The following is a 21514-nucleotide window of genomic DNA, read 5'->3' on the forward strand; positions in this document are numbered from 1 at the left end:
CCTCAGCAACTCAGAGAAGGAGGAAACAACCAGATTCTGCAGTGTCTGTACAGCCGTCCGGATGATCGTCCAGTGTGATGTGGATCTACGAGCCAATAAGATTCTGATCCCCAAAGTTACGGAATCAAAATGTGATTTACATCGGTTGGCCTCCGATGCGTGAAACCACTAACAACTAACTCCGCCGGCCGGAGCTTCCTCCATTTTTCCGTAGCGGTGTATCGCGTCATTCAGGCAGCCAATCAGCACAGAGCCTCATTATCATAGCCCCGCCCACTCAGAATCCTGCATAGATAATGAGGTTAGAGAATGAGATGATAAAGACATGGAGCAGAGCAGAGCGGTCGGCAACCCAAAATGTTTTAGATCCATATTGGACCAAAAACGCAAAAAACAAATATGTCTGGAGCCACAAAAAATGAAAAGTCTTGTATCAGAATTAGAATGAAGAAACACATGCTGCATGTTTCTATATTAGTTATAACTGGGGGAAGATTTGTTTTTCATTATGCACTTTGAGAAAAAAGTCGAAATGACGAGAAAAAAGTTGAAATGTCGAGATAAAAAAGGAAGAAAAAAAGGGAGAAAAAGAGAAAAAGAAGAAAAAAAAGAAAGAGAAAAGAAAAAAAGGAAAAAAAGGAAAAAAAAGGAAAAAGAGAAAAAAGGAAAAAGAGAAAAAAAAAGAAGAAAAAAAGGGAGAAAAAAAGAAAAAGAAGAAAAAAAAGTAAGAGAAAATAAGAAAAAAGGAAAAAAAAGGAAAAAGAGAAAAAAAAGAAAAAAGAGAAAAAAGGAAAAAGAGAAAAAAAAGAATAAAATAAGGAAAAAAAGGAAGAAAAAGTTCAAACATTTTTGAAAAAGCTCCAGGAGCCACTAAGGCGGCGCTAAAGAGCCGCAAGCGGCTCTAGACCCACGGGTTGCTGATCCCTGATTTAGAGGCTGAATTTCTAATTTATTTAGCAAAAACAATCAAAAGCTTGTTTTTAAGACATTCAAGGCCTGTTTAAAATAGAATGCCATAATAGGTCCCCTTTAAGTCAGTGATGAATACCTAAAGTAATGACAGCCAGATATCAGCTATGTCTGTCCAACCTGGAGGTCTCTACCTGGACCCTAGTGGTCTGTAGAGGACCTGCAGGTTTGGATGATTCAGGACTTTTTGAACAAGGCCTGGTCCAGATCAGCAGGTTTCTCTGCTCCTAGTTTCCCTCTCTGCTTCTAATTATTCTATTTTAAGGTTCCCTCCGTCAGCAGCAGGTTTGGGGGTTTTACCGAACACCACCTGTCCCCGAAGCCCCGCGGAGGAACCTCGGGTTCAACGCTCCGTCCTGAAGCGGCCGCTTCCACAAACATCTCCCTGGGAAATAAATCAGCACACATGGCAGCTCAGCCCGCTCCAAGTCCACTTCTCTTTTCTCAAACATCACTTTTTCTCCCCCTTTTCTCTGGCAGGAGGTGGACTTCTCTCTGGTATGTGGAGGGAAAGCGAGTCCCGAGGTCTGCTGAGCACATGTGTGCCTCTCCCAAGCTTTCAGAAGTGATCCCAGCAGAGAAGAGGAGAAGACGAGGGAACAGACACCGAGGGAGAAGCACGCTTGTGTGCAGAGATGGCTTTGATTACACGCGAGCTATTACCGACTCAATAAAACAATAACAAATGGGGAACATCAGTCATCCGTCAGGAAAAGCGCTACACCGACGGGCTGATGGGAAACACTCCCCCGCGCAGTCGGGGCCTCCAGATCCAAACGGTACAAAAGCAGCCTTGTAAAAACTTCTATCAAACTTCCTCCGCTAATGAAAAGTGTTTCTGACGGTACTCACGTAAAAGTACTGGTACTTCAGAATAATATGACTCAAGTAAAAGTACTGTTACTTCAGAATAATATTACTCAAGTAAAAGTACTGTTACTTCAGAATAATGTGACTCAAGTAGAAGTACTGTTACTTCAGAATAATAAGACTCAAGTAAAAGTACTGTTACTTCAGAATAATAAGACTCAAGTAAAAGTACTGTTACTTCAGAATAATAAGACTCAAGTAAAAGTACTGTTACTTCAGAATAATAAGACTCAAGTAAAAGTACTGTTACTTCAGAATAATATGACTCAAGTAAAAGTACTGTTACTTCAGAATAATATCAAAGTGGAAATGTCTAGAAAAAAGTCGAAATTTCGCGAAAAAAGTCAAAATGTTGAGAAAAAAGTTGAAATGTCAAGAAAAAAAAGTCGAAAAGTCGAGTAAAAAAGTCAAAATGACGAGAAAAAAAGTCGAAATGTCGAGAAAAAAAGTCGAAATGTTGAGAAAAAAGTAGAAATGTGGAGATTAAAGGGGACCTATTCTGAAAACCAGGTTTTAGACCAGGCTTCAGAATAATATGTAGAGAAAAAAAGTCAAAATGTGGAGAAAAAAGTGGAAATGTCTAGAAAAAAGTCGAAATTTCGCGAAAGAAGTCAAAATGTCGAGAAAAAAATGTTGAAATGTCAAGAAAAAAGTGGAAATGTCGAGAAAAAAGTCAAAATGTCGAGAAAAAAAAGTCGAAATGTTGAGAAAAAAGTAGAAATGTGGACATTAAAGGGGACCTATTCTGAAAACCAGGTTTTAGACCAGGCTTCAGAATAATATGACTCAAGTAGAAGTAAAAAGTATCATCCCAATAATTACTGGAGTAAAAGTAAAAAAGTACTTGGTGAAAAAAACTACTCAAGTACTGAGTAACTGTTGAGTAACGTCTGATTTATTTTTAACACAACCATTCAAACAGACAAAAGTACAAAATAATCATCTTCAGGCAAATTAAATCAATAAAATAAGAAAATAAATTAGAATGAATAAAAAATTAAAAAATAGCTTAAATTAAAATAATCTTAAAGTAAATTCAAGTACTTTAATAAATAATAAAATAAATAAAATAACAGAATAAAAAAATAAACTAAATTAAAATAATCTTAAAGTAAATTCAAGTACTTTAATAAATAATAAAATAGATAAAATAATAACAGAATAAAAAAATAAATTAAATTAAAATAATCTTAAAGTAAATTCAAGTACTTTAATACATAATAAAATAGATAAAATAATAACAGAATAAAAAAATAAATTAAGCACAAGTAGCACAACATGTCCAGCCTTTGTCCTTTTCTTTTTTAACCAGCAGAACTAGAACAAACATGAACTCATAGAAACTCTGTGTGTGTTTGAGTCTGTGTAAATGTGACAAAACATGCAAAAACTAACATTTTTCCCAAAGAATCACCCAGTGATGTCATGAGATTGACGCGTACGTGGATAAAAGGGATAAAAGAAAAGTAACAGCTCAACGTAGCCTAATGTAGCGGAGTAAGAGGAACAGTTTCTTCTTCACAAATCTACTCAAGTAAAAGTAAAAAGTATAGTGATCCAAAACTACTCCTAAAAGTACAACATTTCCCAAAACTTACTCAAGTAAATGTAACGGAGTAAATGTAACTCGTTACTACCACCTCTGGTTTTAACTAAACTTAGATAGCGAGGTAAGCAAAACATTAACAAGTGTGTCTGTTAGCGGCTAATTTTAATTACACTAGCAAAGATTTAGCTCGTGTAATTTATTTAGTGTAGCTAAAACTAGGTATTTTGGCTAAATCACATATACAGCTAAATTTAGCTACAGTAACATTGACAATTTAGTCTGTAAAAAGAAGCAAATATGGTGTATTTAGCCAGTTTTAGTTTAAAAGGGACCTATTATGGATCTAATACCTATTCTAAACAGGCCTTGAATGTCTTAAAAACAAGCTTTTGATGGTTTTTGCTAAATAAATTAGAGATTCAGCCTCTAAACCATGTCTTTATCTTCCCAGTTTCTAACCTCATTATCTATGCAGGATTCTGAGTGGGCGGGGCTATGATAATGAGGCTCTGTGCTGATTGGCTGCCTGAATGACGCGATACACCGCTACGAAAAAATGGAGGAAGCTCTGGCCGGTGGAGTTATTTACACCGTGTCCTAACTGCATGTGATGCGAGCGAGCGTGAACGACAAAATCAATTCCATGTATTTATTTTCTATTGGACTGTCCTAACTGTCCGCAGCGACGCAGCGCGACGTTTTAAGCTGGCCGTTTCCTGTTGCTTGCGTTGAAAGCCGGTTGAAAGCGCTGTAGGAAACAGTCATGATGAGGAACGGCTGGTCCAGTTAGTTGAAATGAGAAGTTATCTCTATGATTCCTCCTCATTTCACTACAAAAACCTCAATAAAGTGTCAGCTGGAGGACGTGTCGTCCTCCAGCTGACACGTCTCCACTTCCATGAACGTCTCAGCTGACGGGACGAGTCCCAAACCTCAGACTGAAAACACCCGGATGAGTCAGACACGGAGGAAAGAAACAACCAGGTTCTACTGGAATCTGTCTCATCGTTTCCAGGATCCTGGAAGAAAAACAACCTTAACCAGCTACAACAGAGAGAAACAACTACAGAACATACAAATCCATTGTTTATAAAATCCCATGTTATGAAATTGAATGATTTGGTTTATTATAAAATAATGCAAATAATGTATAAAGCTAAATTGAAGTTACTCTCTGTCTGTGTACAACGGTTTTTCCCAATACATGAGTATTGGGAATATAATTTGCGTGATGTTTGTAAATTTGTTGTACAAAAAGCTAGAAAAGAGACTAAAAGGAGACTTTAATCTGTTGTGGGAGTTAAACTATGGAATGCCGCTAACCTAGATTTACCAATGTACAGCTCATTTTCGGTTTACAAAAAAAAAGATTTGTAGAGCAGTCTTTCAAAGCTAAAAATGTTAATGTTTATTTATTTTTTTTATATTTTGTATTTGTTTTATATTGAAAGAATTCTGGATAGCTTATTTTGGTATGTAGGACAGGCATTAATATCAGCACTATGCTTCTGCCTTTTCAGTCACTATTTTGTCGATAATGTTTGTGTTGATAATGCTTATAGTGTGATGTGACTGAATAAAGAATTTCAAACAAAAAAAAAACTAACAACCCTAACGGACAGAGCTGAGGACAGTCATGAAGTTAATGAACCTAATGAAACTAATCATGCTAACAACCCTAATGATGCTAACAGGGCTGATGACAGTAATGAAGCTAATGTGGCTAATGAAACAAACATAAGTAATGAAGCTAATGAAACTTAATAAAGGTATGAATGCTAACGACCCTAAGAAGCTAACAGAGGTGAGGACAGTAAAGAAGCTAACACAGGTAATCATACTAAGAAACTTAATGAAGATAATGAGGCTAACAACCCTAACTATGCTAACAGGGCTGATGACAGTAATGAAGCTAACATGCTAACGACCCTAAAAAAGCTAACAGAGCTGATGACAGTAAAGAAGGTAAAGCAGCTAATGAAACGAAAACAGGTAATGAAGCTAACGAACCTAATGAAGCTAACAATGCTAACGACAGTAATGAAGCTAGAGGGTGATGACAGTAATGAAGCTAACACAGCTAATGAAGCTAAGTCATCTCATGAAGCTAACGACCATAACAAACCTAGTAGAGCTGATGAACGTAATTAAGCTAACAAGCTAACAACCCTAACAAAGCTAAAAGAGCTGATGACACTAAAGAAGCTAACACAGCTAATAAGGCTAACAAACCTAATGAAGCTAACAATGCTAACGAAGATACTAATGAACCTAATGTAGTTAATGGATCTTAGGATGCTAATTAAGCTAATAAAACTAATGAACCCAATGTAGCTAATAAAACTAATTAAGCTAATAATGCTAATTGTGCTAATGATGCTGACAAGGCTAAGGAACGTGATGAAGCTAATAAAACCAACAAAGCTATTGAAGCTAAAAAAAGTAATGAAGCTAACAAACCTAATGAAGCTTATGGTTGTCAACTTCCCCATAGTGGGATAAGTGAAGGAACATCTAATCTTATGATGCCGACCAAGCTACTGAACCTAATGAAGCTAATGAAGCAGGAAAACTCATGAGGTTTCCAAACATGCTAGACAATACGCCAGTACGATTCGCACAGGAAACAAACCGACATTTAGTTTTTACAGAATCGAGTTCAAGACAAAAAATCCAGACAGGAGAAGTTTGTGGATTCTTGCTATTAAACAAGCCCATAAATCTGAGGGGGGTTAGCAACAGCAGCCGAACAGCTTTTGATGGAGCACATGACACACACAACCCACAATTCCTTTCAGCAACAGATTAAGTGAAGTGTGATTAGCTAGTTCAGCTAAACTAGCTAGTTTATATAGCTAGTTTTAGCTATGGTGGCCTTGAAAAGTTCGTCTACTAGCTTTTGCAAAGAGTTTCTAGTTAACAATTTAAGTTGAAAATGGCTAGTTAGCCAGTTTTGAGCTAGTTCAGCTGGCTAGCTTTGTTAATTTAGTTTGTCAGCTCCTTTAAATCAGGCCTAAAAACATTACTGTATTACTGATGCGTACTGCTAAATTAAATACTTACCTGCTGTACTCTACTGCCCTTAGTTTTCAGCAACTTGTGCTTTTTATTATTTTACCTTCTTTTCTCATAATTTTATTTCATTTTATTACTGTTTAATTATGTTTTGCCGCTTTTAATGTTGATGTAAAGCACTTTGAATTACCTTGTGTTGAATTGTGCTACAGTATATAAATAAACTTGCCTTGCCTTGCCTTTAACTAAACTTAGCTAGCGAGGTAAATTTAGCAAAGATGGTATTAACAAGTTTTTCTGTTAGTGGCTAATTTTAGCTACACTAGTAAATTTAGCTAGTGAATTTTACTAGTGTAGCTAAGACTAGGTATTGTGGCTAAACCATGTAGATACAGCTAAATTTAACTACAATAACATTGTTTGTAAAAAGAAGCAAACATGGTGTATTTAGCCAGTTTTGGTTTAAATTAGCTGTTTGTCCAGTTTTATCTAGTTTAGCCAAACTAGCTAATTAATAATAAATAAGTAGTAACGTCCACATGCAGCCGAACAAACAGGAAACAGCTCAGCTGTTTTACTTCAAATGACGTCAGCTAAAACTGTCGCCAGCGGCCAGCTGCTACACGCTACTAAAATTAGCCCGTTAGCGGTTTCAAGCTCAGACTCCGTAGATTGTAAATTATGTAAACACGACCAATCGGAGTGAATCTGAGAGAATCAGCAGCTGAAAGACAATAACAAACAACTGTCCTTCCTCCAGACTTTCTCCATCACTCAGGTTCCCGTGGAAACCTCGTCCAGATCCATCACACGACTCTGAGGCTAAAGTCCGACGGTCTGCAGATGTTATTAATGTTTGTACAAGTGAAAGTCATCTTAGGGGGGTGAAACCTTTATCCTTGGATCAATAAATCATCCACAAAATGAAAGCTACGGCCCGACAACGATACGACGCTTAGGTCTGAACCTAAAGTCGCTGCTGGACGCCGACAAGAAAACGCTCAGGTTTGTTTTTAACCGGCTCCAGATGAGCGGCGAGCTCCGGGGTCAGACGTTGAAACACGACACACAAACACTTCCTAAGTGACAGCAAAATACACACTGGACTGAATAAAAAGAGAGTGTAAATGTCAGGGAAAGCAGGCGTATCTGCAGCTGCGAGATCACAGCGGCGCTGCTGAAGCTAATCGCCGGGCCGTTTCTGTCCAGGAACCAGAAAAAAGCCGTCAGGAATCAAAGCGCGTCTGTCGGCCGCTTGTTTTACCACGGGGGAGTGTGTTGGGAGCAGATTATTGTACACTTTAACTTAACAATTATCATCCATGACCGGCGCTGTGATCAAGTCAGTATGTCTTCTCTGACCCGCCGGAGAGGCGTGCAAATTTACTGCTGGCGTCTGGAACCAATTAACGAGTTAAGACGAGTTTCTGCTGAGTTTTTCTGCTGGTGTCAACGGGGCCGTTACCCCGCCGGGGCCAGAGGGGGGCGCTGGTGCAGCGCTGGTGCAGCGCGGCGCCGCCGGCCAGAGCCGGGCTGGAGCCGGTGTTCTGCCAATTTCTGCTGCTTTGCCTAAAAATGCTACCTAATGGTTTTCTACCTTTGTAGAGCTACAGTTTTACTGTGTTTTACTCCCTAAACCACTTCCTTGTCTCTTGCCAGGCCGTCATTTTAAATAAGAATGTTCTTAATGACCTGCCTGGTTAAATAAAGGCAAATTATATATATATATATATATATATATATACAGTATATATATATATATATATATATATATATATATATATACTGTATATATATATATATATATATACAGTATATATATATATATATATATATATATATATATATACAGTATATATATATATATATATATATATATATATATATATATATATATATATATACTGTATATATATACAGTATATATATATATATATATATATATATATATATATATATACAAATATATATATATATATATATAAATATATATATATATATATATATATATATAAATATATATATATATATTTGTATATATATATATATATATATATATATATATATATACATATACATATATATATATATATATATATATATATATATATATATATATATATATCTTTATTTAAACTCGAAAATCCTCATCATACAATGACGTCGAGCATACAAAAGTAAAAAAAAAAAACAAAAACAAAGACAAAAACAGAACAACAAAGAAGTCAATTAAACAAATATGAAGCTACAATTATTAAACAATGTAACAATAAAATCAATTAAAACAGATACAAACAGTGCTTAAAAGATTTAAGATCAGGGATTTAAAATGACCAAAAGGTACTAGTGAATTAATTTTTAGAGTGCTTTGTAATGAGTTCCATGACTAAATGAATATCAAATAAAGCGATAGAATTGTTTTTTTTCTCTCTTTATAGTATAATGTTCACAAAGTGTAATGCAATTCATGTCATGGGTCGTTTATTTTGAAGGGTTAAATACTCAACATCCCATATTATCCATTTTACATTGTGCAAGAAATGATGCAAACTTTGAAAATCGACTGTGCAGAAACACAAAGTAGCATTTCTGGACGGGGAGCAAGGATTGGCAGAACACCGGATCTCCAGATGTTCCAGTTCTCCGTCTGACGTCTTTACGCGGTTCGGACTGACGGGTACCGATGATGAAATCCACAGATTCCTGAAATCTGGATTTAAAGGGGACCTATTATAAAAAACAGGTTTTTTCTGTCTTTAACATATATAAAGTGGTCTCCCCTCAGCAACTCAGAGAAGGAGGAAACAACCAGATTCTGCAGTGTCTGTACAAAAATGAGTGAAATGAGGAGGAATCATAGAGAAACTTCTCATTTCAGTAACTGGATCAGCCGTTCCTCATCATGACTGTTTCCTACAGCGCTTTCAACCGGCTTTCAACGCGGGAAACAGGAAGAAAATAGAAGCAGGACGTCCGACAAATGTTCAGCTCAAAACGCTGCGTCTCTGCGTCCAGTTAGGACAGTCCAATAGAAAATTAAAGCTGCAAGCAGCGATGAACGGGCCCTCGCACTCACGGCCACCGCCCCCATTAGCATATCAGAAATGACACCACCCACGACTTCCTATGTCAAACCATTCAAAAGTTATAGCAGAAAAAAGGGACAACCAATCAGAAGAAGGGGCGGGGATAATTTTCATCATTTTAAATTGCGCCAAAATTACGCGATGAATTCAAAATGTTCAAAATGGCCGACTTCCTGTTTGGTTTAGGCCATGGCTCCAAGAGACTTTTCTTTAAGTTGTGACATGATACAGGTGTGTAGCGATTTTCGTGCATGTACGTCAAACCGTATTATGGGGCTTGAGGCACGAAGTTTTCTAGGGGGCGCTGTTGAGCCATTAGGCCACGCCCATTAATGCAAACCATTAAATATCACATTTATCACCAGGACTGGCTTGGTGAAAAATTTGGTGACTTTTGGGGCACGTTTAGGGGGAAAAAAGACCCTCATTTCGTCGGAAGAAAGAATAATAATGAAGAAAGAAAGAAAGAAAGAATAATTCCTACAGATACAGTAGGGCCTTCGCACTGTCAGTGCTCGGGCCCTAATAAAGACATGGAATTGATTTTGTCGCTGACGCTCGCATCGCATGCAGGTATTAGGACACGGTAACTCCACCGGCCGGAGCTTCCACCATTTATTCGTAGCGGTGTATCGTGTCATTCAGGCAGCCAATCAGCACACACTAGGGCTGGGTGATATATCGAGATTTTAATATATATCGATTTATTTTCAAACGCGATATGGTACGAGACAATATCGTTTATATCGATTTAAAAAAAAAAAAAAAAAAGAATTAATTTTTATTTTTTTATGATTTTGATATAGCTTATTTTGTGACAAATTGATTTGAATGTTTAATTTGAGATTTGCACAAATGTTTTGTTATTTGCACAACTGTCAACCTCAGTGGAAAAGTCTGCCTGTTACTGTCTACATTGTATTAATTACAGTGTATTTTAATTTAATTGTTATGCAGGAAAGGGATATTTGTTTTATTTTATTCATAAGCATTTTTATTCTATATATGCAGGCAGTTTATTTTTATTTCATTTGTTTTATACATGTTGATATTGTGCAGACCTCTGTTAATAAAGTCACCTGTGTGACATTTGGCACGAGGCTTTGTATTAAAACTGACTGTTTTTTTAAGGGTTTGATCAGAAAAAAATGAAGCTAACAGAGATGCTAACAGAGATGCTAACAGAGATGCTACGCTATGATGCTTTGGGGGAAACCCCAATTATGTCACAGAAAAAATATCGATATATATCGAGTATCAACATTCAGCTAGAAAATATCCAGATATGACTTTTGGTCCATATCGCCCAGCTCTAGCACAGAGCTTCATTATCATAGCCCCGCCCACTCAGAATCCTGCATAGATAATGAGGTTAGAGAATGGGAAGATAAAGACATGGATCAGAGGCTGAATTTCTCATTTATTTAGCAAAAACAATCAAAAGCTTGTTTTTAAGACATTCAAGGCCTGTTTAAAATAGGTATTAGATCCATAATAGGTCCCTTTAAATCTTCTAAAAACAGAACAACCCTGGTGGAGCTGGTGGAGAGAGCCGACCCTCTAACTGATTCCAGAATATTTAAAGTAGCATCAGCTGCTGTTAATCAGCAGATCATCAGCTGGTGTTGATACAACACCAGCAGGGAAAGACATCAGCAACGGCTGCAGAGAAGCAGCTAAGTGGAGCTGAACTGGTCTGGAAAAACCGGTTCCAGACTATTTATGTTCCAAAGTCAGGAAGATTTCTCACAAGTGGAAAACATTCAAGACGGCTGGAAATCTTCCCAGAAGTTTTTACTTTTCAGCAGATTTACTCAGAGGATGAGAAAAGCTCTTCTGTCCGAAAACATGTCAGCGCTGCTGAAGTCCACAAACCTGCATGTGAACCAACCAGGACATTCTACCAGAACACTCATGAATCACATCTTCAACCCTCAATGTCATTTACAACAGTCTGAAGGTTTGTCTTAAGGTGCCCAAACTGAACTCACCACTAAAGTATCGATCATTAAACTGGTTTAAACCGAACTCCCCACTGCTCCACGTATCAATCATTAAACTGGTTTAATCAGCTCAAGAAGACGACACCACTGGCTCCAACTCATTCAAATGTATCCTCTTTAGTTATCCATCTTACTCAGAACAATATTTGATTCCATATACATCCCCATATTCTCTCAGAAACACTCAGCAACCCTTTCTTTTCTTCCTTTGATGTTTAACCTTCGTCTGTTGTTAGGGTCGCCACCGACCCGTTCTTAGGTTTTAAATTCATAAAACTACCACAAAAATGCGTTTATTGCATCAAGGCTTTTTGAATTTGTCAGGAACCTTTATTTCAACAAAATAATATCCAACATTTTTTTTTTCACTAAATTATTAAATGCTCTGGTTGAAATTGTTACCTTTTACTTTTTTTCCATTTCCTTGAAGTAAATGGGTCGAAATTGACCCATAACACCATAGATGTTACTATAGTTAATAATATTAAAATGAAAAAATAAATGAAACAAATTTATTAAAGAGATATGTTCTAATACCTCTCAGTAATAGCCAGGTAACACAACAACCTTTTATTTATTCATATGATTCTCTTGAGGCTCATTTTACCAGTTTTTAAAATTGAAATTAAGGGCTATTCTGACAAAAAAAAGGCCCAGAGTCCCCACACCAAAAATATTAAAACCAATATTTTCATGGATAAGGAAGCCTAACAATGTAACCAAGAGATGAGAAACAAATTGGTGATGGATAATTGCTTTTAGTGTATTTTAGAGATGATTTAAAACACGGGTCAAAACCGACCCGTTAACATCGGAGATGGTAACAGAAAGCTAACACCAGACGAAGGTTAAAGAAATTGGCAGACGTGCTTTTAAGTTCAAAGCCCCATCAGATTGGAACAACTTACCCATTAATATAAGAAAACTCAATTCATTACATCTCTTTAAAAACAATTTCTTCATATATTGTATAATAATGATTTACTACACTCTTCGGCAGAGACCCCCGCTTGTAATTTTTATTTTTATGTCTGTGTGTATATATGTGTATATATGTGTGTGTGTGTGTGTGTGTGTGTGTGTGTGTGTGTGTGTGTGTGTGTGTGTGTGTGTGTGTGTGTGTGTGTGTGTGTGTGTGTGTGTGTGTGTGTGTGTGTGTGTATATCCGTGTGTGTGTGTGTGTGTGTGTGTGTGTGTGTGTGTGTGTGTGTGTGTGTGTGTGTGTGTGTGTGTGTGTGTGTGTGTGTGTGTATATATGTGTATATATGTGTGTGTGTGTGTGTGTGTGTGTGTGTGTGTGTGTGTGTGTGTGTGTGTGTGTGTGTGTGTGTGTGTGTGTGTGTGTGTGTGTGTGTGTGTGTGTATATCCGTGTGTGTGTGTGTGTGTGTGTGTGTGTGTGTGTGTGTGTGTGTGTGTGTGTGTGTGTGTGTGTGTGTGTGTGTGTATATCCGTGTGTGTGTGTGTGTGTGTGTGTGTGTGTGTGTGTGTGTGTGTGTGTGTGTATATCCGTGTGTGTGTGTGTGTGTGTGTGTATATCCGTGTGTGTGTGTGTGTGTGTGTGTGTGTGTGTGTGTGTGTGTGTGTGTGTGTGTGTGTGTGTGTGTGTGTGTGTGTGTGTATATCCGTGTGTGTGTGTGTGTGTGTGTGTGTGTGTGTGTGTGTGTGTGTGTGTGTGTATATCCGTGTGTGTGTGTGTGTGTGTGTGTGTGTGTGTGTGTGTGTGTGTGTGTGTGTGTGTGTGTGTGTGTGTGTGTGTGTGTGTGTGAAAGCTGAGATTGTGTGTATTGATCCAGATCTGGTCTGAAAGCTTTAACGGTGAAATCAGACCCTGATTCTGTCACCGCGTCCATTAGAGCCAGCAGCTCCAGATGATAAAAATACTCTAAAAAATACTCTAAAAAAATACTCTAAACATCGTCCTGAAAAACCGTCGTGGAGACGAGGACGATCACTTTTTGGATCTGAAACCAGGACTAGAACTGGAACCAGGACTAGTAGATCATCAGAGGACCTGCAGGTCTGGATCCAGATCTGGGTCTTTGGTTTCTGCCCTGAATATCAACAGAAAATTGAAAGTGACTGCAACCTGATCTGACTGGAGTTTTTTTGCAGCACTGCTGACGGAGGAAGTCCGTGAGCTTCGTCAGGATCATTGATCTGATGTAGAAGCTGATCATTGATCACTGTTTCCTGTAAGGGGAAACAGCTAAAACAGCTAAACGGGTGGATTGAGAGGTGATGGTTAGTTGTTGTTCGGGTCATTCTGTGGTTTTATAGTCGGACCTGATCAATAAGAGTCTGGCAGCAGCTTTTATTGACGTGTATGATGTTTATCTCCCACTTTTATTGAAGTATCTAAGTTAAAGGGAACCTATTATGGATCTAATACCTATTTTAAACAGGCCTTGAATGTCTTAAAAACAAGCTTTTGATTGTTTTTGCTAAATAAATTAGAAATTCATCCTCTGATCCATGTCTTTATCTTCCCATTCTCTAACCTCATTATCTATGCAGGATTCTGAGGGGGCGGGGCTATGATAATGAGGCTCTGTGCTGATTGGCTGCCTGAATGACGCGATACACCGCTACGGAAAAATGGAGGAAGCTCCGGCCGGTGGAGTTAGTTGTTAGTGGTTTCACACATCGGAGGTCAAACTATGTAAATCACTCCCGTCGTTACGTAACGACACAAGCAGAATCTGAATCTGAATCAGAATCTTGCTTACTTTCCTCCTTCTCTGAGTTGCTGAGGGGAGACCACTTTATATATGTTAAAGGAAGAGAAAACCTGTTTTTCATAATAGGTCCTCTTTAATTTATTGTTGGCGGTCATTGCAGTTTGTAAAGCTGATTACTGTCTTACTGGTGAGGATAAGAGCTGCTTTGTAAACAGCAGGTGGAGGTGAGGGTGGAGGAGACAGAGGTGGAGACGTCGTTGGGTTTCTCACCCAACGACGGTCCTGGATGTTTCTCTGTTTGACATCTTTGATCAGGAAATATTAACGGGGATTTCTGGCTTCAGAACTCAGAGCTGAAGATTTACTGAAGCCAATCAGAGACGGAAGCTGCAGGACACACACACACACGCACGCACGCACGCACGCACGCACACACACACACACACACACACACACACACACACACCATTCTGACCTATTTTCTAGCACCATAACAGAAAGGAGGAAGTGAAGAGGAGGAGAGATGTTCTGTAACGGATGGATGGATGGATGGATGATGGATGGATGGATGATGGATGGATGATGGATGAATGGATGGATGGATGATGGATGGGTGGATGGATGATGGATGAATGGATGAATGGATGGATGGATGGATGGATTGATGAATGGATGGATGATGGATGGATGATGGATGGATGGATGGATGATGGATGGATGGATGATGGATGGATGGATGGATGATGGATGATGGATGGATGGATGATGGATGGATGATGGATGAATGGATGAATGGATGGATGATGAATGGATGGATGATGGATGGATGGATGATGGATGGATGATGGATGGATGGATGATGGATGGATGGATGATGGATGATGGATGATGGATGGATGGATGATGGATGAATGGATGAATGGATGGATGATGAATGGATGGATGATGGATGATGGATGGATGGATGATGGATGATGGATGATGGATGGATGGATGATGGATGATGGATGGATGGATGATGGATGATGGATGGATGATGGATGAATGGATGATGGATGGATGGATGGATGGATGGATGGATTGATGAATGGATGGATGGATGAATGGATGATGAATGGATGGATGATGGATGATGGATGAATGGATGGATGGATGATGGATGGATGATGGATGGATGATGGATGGATGGATGATGGATGGATGGATGGATGGATGATGGATGAATGGATGGATGGATGGATGATGGATGGATGATGGATGGATGATGGATGGATGGATGGATGGATGATGAATGGATGGATGATGGATGGATGGATGGATGATGGATGATGGATGGATGGATGGATGGATGATGGATGGATGAATGGATGGATGGATGATGGATGGACGGATGGATGATGGATGGATGGATGGATGGATGGATGATGGATGGATGATGGATGGATGATGGATGGATGGATGATGGATGGATGGATTGATGAATGGTTGGATGGGTGATGGATGATGGATTTAAAATTTAAAATTGTATTACTTGCATATAAAGCCCAAAACGGCTTAGCTCTGCATTTTTTACAAGACCTGATAGTGCCTTATGTTCCTGGCAGAGCTCTCCGTTCTCAGAGTGCAGGTTTACTCGTAGTTCCTAGAGTATCTAAATGTAGATTTGGAGGGCGGGCGTTCTGCTATCAGGCACCATTACTATGGAACCAACTTCCAATCTGGGTTAAGGAGGCTGATACCACCTCCACCTTTAAAACTAAACTTAAAACCTTTCTGTTTAGTAAAGCCTATAGTTAGTGTTTAGTAAACCTCTAGCTGGTGTTGGTAAATCTCTAGGTAGTGTAAACTCTAGTGTGTTAGAGTCAGTAGTCATAGTTGCAGCTATAGAACAAGACTATAATAGTTAGTCTCAAATATAGCTTGGTGGTAGATATGCTGCTATAGGCCTATGCTGCAGGGGGGACCGACATGATCCGCTGGGCGGTGCCTCTCACCCTTCTTCTCCCCTCCTTTTCCCTGCCTCTCTTCTCCATTTCCATTTTTATTTATTATAAATATCTCATAGCTATCATTTTTGTCCATCGTTCCTGTAGTTTCTTCTGCCGGCCCTCCTTTTTTCTCTTTTGTGCATGTTTGCAGGCCGGAGCCTCTGGAGCTGCGTTCTGGCCTGCGGTTACCTCCCCTTTCATCCCGTTGCTGCTTCCACATAAATATATATTTATATTATTTATATTTCTTATATTCTTATATTTCTTATTTTTTTGCACTATTGTTTCTTATTTGTCTTGCACTGGAGAGGTGATGCTGCTTTCAATCTCACTGTACCAGGTACATTGACAATAAAGTATTCTATTCTAGATGGATCCCTCCGTCCCTCCATCCCTCCATCCCTCTTTATTATCCAGTCTCACAAGTTCTGCTCCGGTTTGTGGTTCCAGCTTCTCCCAGGATCTATTCCAGCAGCGCTGAGGTCATGTGACACTGAGGTCATGTGACACTGAGGTCATGTGACACGTGGAAACTCTGATTCCAGCAGTTTAGACTCAACACCATCATCACGTCTCCGGGGGAGATTCCTCATGACGGTGCAAATAAAGTTCCTACGGGAGGATTGTTACATCTGTAAAACAACCTGGTAAGATACAGGAACATGAGGATGCAGCCACCGGTCAGTAGGGGGCGCTAAGGCGCCGCTCCCATCAAATAAGAGAAGAAGAATAAAATAAAAAAACATGCTGTAAGATGCATATAATTATTAAAAGAATGTGTTATTTCAGTCTGTGGGTGACTGTCACTAGTAATTAAAAGTTGTTTAAATATTTATTTGGTTCCAAAATGTTTTTTATTTTATTTTACACTTGATAAGTGACCTGAGGATCTTTTAATTGGTTTGAATTAGATTCATAAAGTTTCGTCCCAGAAACTCAGTTATCAGCAACGAACTACGCTAAATCCTCAATGGACTCTCTTAGAAATGAAATCTCCTTATTTCAACAATGTCTAAAACACATAAATACTTATCCTGAACCCCTTGTACTTGTCAATATGATTTTCCTTCTTTATTTATTATTTAAGTACTCATTTTTCATTCATTCCTTTATTTCTTTTTTCCTCATTCTTTTTAATTTATTTATTTTTATATTCATTAATTTATTTTCTTCCTTTCCCTTTATACAATCTAAATTTAATAGGAGGTGTGATTGTTTTCTCAATGTGATGTGCTTATTTTTACATCTGAGTTTGTCATTGTTCTTGTTAAATAAAGTAATTAAAAAAAAGTTCAAAAACGAATCGTGACTCGTATGTTGTTTTAATCTAATGTGATTGGACAATTCATTTCCCGTCTTTTTTAGAAAATCAAACTGAACTACCGGTACACAAACCAGATTTTTATGTCTGTTTTAAATAGGTTGCTTGCTTTTGAAATAATATTTGTTGATCAATAATCTGAAAGAAAGGAACGTTATCTTTTCAAATAATATAAATTCCAGACAGAACAATGGAAATGTTAATGTTTTTCTTCTCTCTAATGTGTAAAATAAACTGAAACCAAACCAGGAAGAACAAAACAATATAAAACAACAGTGGACTTGTTGAAATGTTAAACTTTATGTTCAGTTTTCTGTTTCACTACAGCAGAACTGAACTGCTTCACTAAAACTTAGGACCAATAAGCCATCATTGTTGGATGGTGACATTTTTCAAAATAAAAGGATCAAAATATTATTTTCTACTTTCTTTTTTCCCCCATTGTACCAAGCTGGTACCTAACCGTGACTTCTGTGTACCGTTGTGTTTCTGTAAAAGTTTATGGAAAAATCTGGATACAGAAGCCAAAGAATGCAAATCAATTACATTTAAAAGAATAATAAAAGCCAGTTTGATGAAGAAATATCATGATAATTGTTAAGTTAGGTGGGTTTTCTTTTTTCTCTCTCTTTTTTGGCACCATTGTCATATTTTCTTTCATTGAATCAAAAAAAGAATACGACTATCTGTGTTTGACGACAGCTATTTTGTGTTATTTTATAACGTTGTTGTAGTTTTGTTTTTGTTTTTTGTTTGTGTGTTTTTTTGTTGTTTCTTTGTTTCTTAATTAGGGCCCGAGCACTGACTTTTTTTTTTTATTTATTATTATTTTTTTTTCCTCCTTCTGACGAAAGGAGGGCCTTTTTTCCCCCTAAACGTGCCCGAAAAGTCACAAAATTTTTCACGCAAGCCAGGCCTGGCGAAAAATGTGATATTTAATGGTTTGCATTAATGGGCGTGGCCTAACGGCTCAACAGTGCCCTCTTGAAAATGTATACAATTATACAATCGAGCGCAGAGCCGTCTGGGAGATTTGCGAGGCCCTGTGCGAAATGGCCGGGGGGGGGGGCCCTCGCGTGAAATTTTTGGGTTTTTCGTGTCGGATCGGGTGTTTATAAGCGCAATTTTAACTCTCCAATTAGCAAAATACTGGATACCTTCCCCTGCTCATCATCATCTCTTGCCTCGACGCGGGGCCCCACGGCTGCTTGAGACCCGGTCGGATCTGTGATTTTTGTAACAAATTTATCAAACGAGCCTTTCAGAGAGGCATTAAACTCTTCCATTTTCTTTAGTTTTTTTCTTTTTTCATCCCCTGATGGAAATTTCCTGAATCTGTCTCGTTCTCTCGACATTGTGTGACAGTTTGTTCCAACTCCACCCGTCTGGATCAGAGCAGCTTGTGTCTGCGCTTGGTCTGATCAGTTGTATTGAACAACAGACACGCGTCATCATTGCACATATATTTTATTGATATGCACAGACTAGTACACATTTAGGTCTGTAATGGAACGTGACTGTTGATATTTATAAGAGAAAGAAGGAAAAAAAAACGATAAAAAAAACAAAACAAAAAACGGCCCATAGCGCGAGGCCCCTTGGGGCGCGAGGCCCCGTGCGGTCGCATGGTTCGCACACCCCTTGCGGCGGCCCTGATCGAGCGCGTCGCCTCAGATTGACATAGAAAAACGAAATTCGCTACACATGTACAACATGTCAAGACGCACCAAAAAGTCTCTTGGACCAAAACCCTAACACCAACCGGAAGTCGGCCATCTTGAATCAAATGACCGATTGTTCGCCATTGTCACACATTTACGTTGTGTGATCTACACATGATACGCTTGATATAATAATGATATAATTATACCTCATTACAGCAACACGACGTATAATTAGTGAGTGATCCCTAACGCCACATACTGGACACCCAAAGTGATAGTTTACTCCTGTCCGCAACATCCGCTAAATGTCCAGTCCTGAAGAATCTACATCAAGGCATACAAGCTTCCACTGCAGCCTGAAGTTTGATTTGATTTCTTAGGAAAAAGGGACGGATAAAATAAGCTTAGTCTTCTTTCTGTTCCCTTTCATTCAAGGAAAGAGAATTGTTGTAATTATATTGATCTGTTTAGTTTTTCTTTTAATGAATGAAATAAAGAATAAAAACAGAAAACAAAACAGAAAAACACAAGGGCTCCCAGAATGCATTGTTGTCCCAGCAGCAGCAGCAGATCCTTCAGCTCGGCGGCTGATCTTAGAGGAGGGGACGACCTGCTGCACCTGCAGTCCTGCTGTTGTTAGGAAACCCCACATGAGTCAGGACTCAGACCTCAGACCTCAGACCTCAGACATCTGCAGCTTCCTCTTTATAGACACCAAGCAGGAACAACCAGAGGAAAGAGGAAGAGACTTCCTTCCTCCCAGAGACACCCGAGCGGTGATTAACGGGCCGCCGCGGTGAGGACGGCGCCTCCGCCGCACCGTTACACGTTACACCACCAGGCGAAGACGGCGCCTCCGCTACACCGTTACACCGTTACACTTTACACCGCCGCACCGTTACACCGTTACACCACCAGGCGAGGACGGCGCCTCCGCCGCACCGTTACACCGTTACACTTTACACCGTTACACCACCAGCTGGTCAGAAAGCAGAATCCCTCACCTGCTCGAACTCTCGCAGGCTGTGCGTCTGCACCGACGGGCTGCGGGCCGGGTCCTCGCCGTAATCTGAAACACAGAAAACTCACCGTCAGTGGCTAAACTGGTTAAACTCTGACCCCTTTCCCCAAACATTTTAAATTCTGGCAATTGGAGGAACAACACTGTTATCACTTAAACTGGTGTAGTTTGTCTTCATGTTAATTAGGGCCCGAGCACTGACAGTGCGAAGGCCCTAATGTATCTGTAGGAAATGTTCTCGTTCTTCTTTTTTTTCTTTTTCTGACGAAATGAGGGCCTTTTTTCCCCCTAAACGTGCCCCAAAAGTCACCAAATTTTGCACCAAGCCAGGCCTGGTGAAAAATGTGATATTTAATGGTTTGCATTAATGGGCGTGGCCTAACGGCTCAACAGCGCCCCCTAGAAAACTTTGTGCCTCAAGCCCCACAATACGGTTTGACGTACATGCACGAAAATCGGTACACACCTGTATCATGTCACAACTTAAAGAAAAGTCTCTTGGCGCCATGGCTGAAACCGAACCCGATGTCGGCCATTTTGAATTAATTGTGCAATTTTGGCGCAATTTATGCCATTTCTTCGTCCGTTAATGCGGCACGAACCGTAATGTGCACCCAGGTGTGTTATACATCAAAATGTGCGTCTACATCCTGCGACAACGCGCATTATTTTTCTCTTTCAAAAGCGTTACCGTGGCGACGCTAGACGCCAAAAAGCGCGCCCACCCTTCATCTGGTTGATCCATATCTGATATTTCCTATTTTCTGCCATAACTTTTGAATGGTTTAACATAAAGAGTCGTGGGTGGTGTCATTGGACTTAGTTTTGAGTCCTTGACCTTAATTGGTGAAAATTGCACGCGTGAAGGCCCGTTCATCGCTGCTTGCAGCTTTAATTATCTGTTTTAATTCGTACGTACAGGGCAATGTGCAATGCAACACGCATGTTGTATGTCACACAACTTGGATACTCTCAGTACCATAATATTACCATCGCTGCTATTTCATTATTGTAATATGCATTTTTTGCTCAAGTTACTTTAAACTCAAGTTATTTACCGTATTTTCTGGACTATAAGCCGCTACTTTTTTCATAGGTTTTGAACCGTGCAGCTTATACAAAGGTTTCTATTCTGTGGATTTTTCTTCCACCACTAGGGGGCGCTCTAACCGGAATTAGAATCAAAACTAAGACAAAATAAATGCAAAGAAGAATACGCTACTTCTTCTTTAGCAGATAGAAGTAGAAGCAGATTTGAAACAGATAAATAGATAAATAAATACGGGTTATTTTCTCTTGGTTCTGTCCCGTTTTAATCAGCAAAGTTGCTGCCGTGTTAAAAGACACTG

At 39.0% G+C, this 21514-nt stretch overlaps 1 protein-coding gene across 3 annotated transcripts in view; it reads right to left on the bottom strand.

Moving 5' to 3' along the window:
* Window positions 1-21514, bottom strand: part of pde4dip (phosphodiesterase 4D interacting protein) — a 161777-nt gene that overhangs the window by 121943 nt on the left and 18320 nt on the right. For all 3 annotated transcript variants that reach the window (XM_061738892.1, XM_061738891.1, XM_061738890.1), the window contains exon 3: window positions 20149-20213. In XM_061738892.1, the coding sequence (XP_061594876.1) occupies window positions 20149-20213 (65 nt within the window). The remainder of the gene's footprint in view (window positions 1-20148; window positions 20214-21514) is intronic.

This window comes from Cololabis saira, chromosome 13 (assembly GCF_033807715.1).
Source record: "Cololabis saira isolate AMF1-May2022 chromosome 13, fColSai1.1, whole genome shotgun sequence".
NCBI lineage: Eukaryota > Metazoa > Chordata > Actinopteri > Beloniformes > Belonidae > Cololabis > Cololabis saira.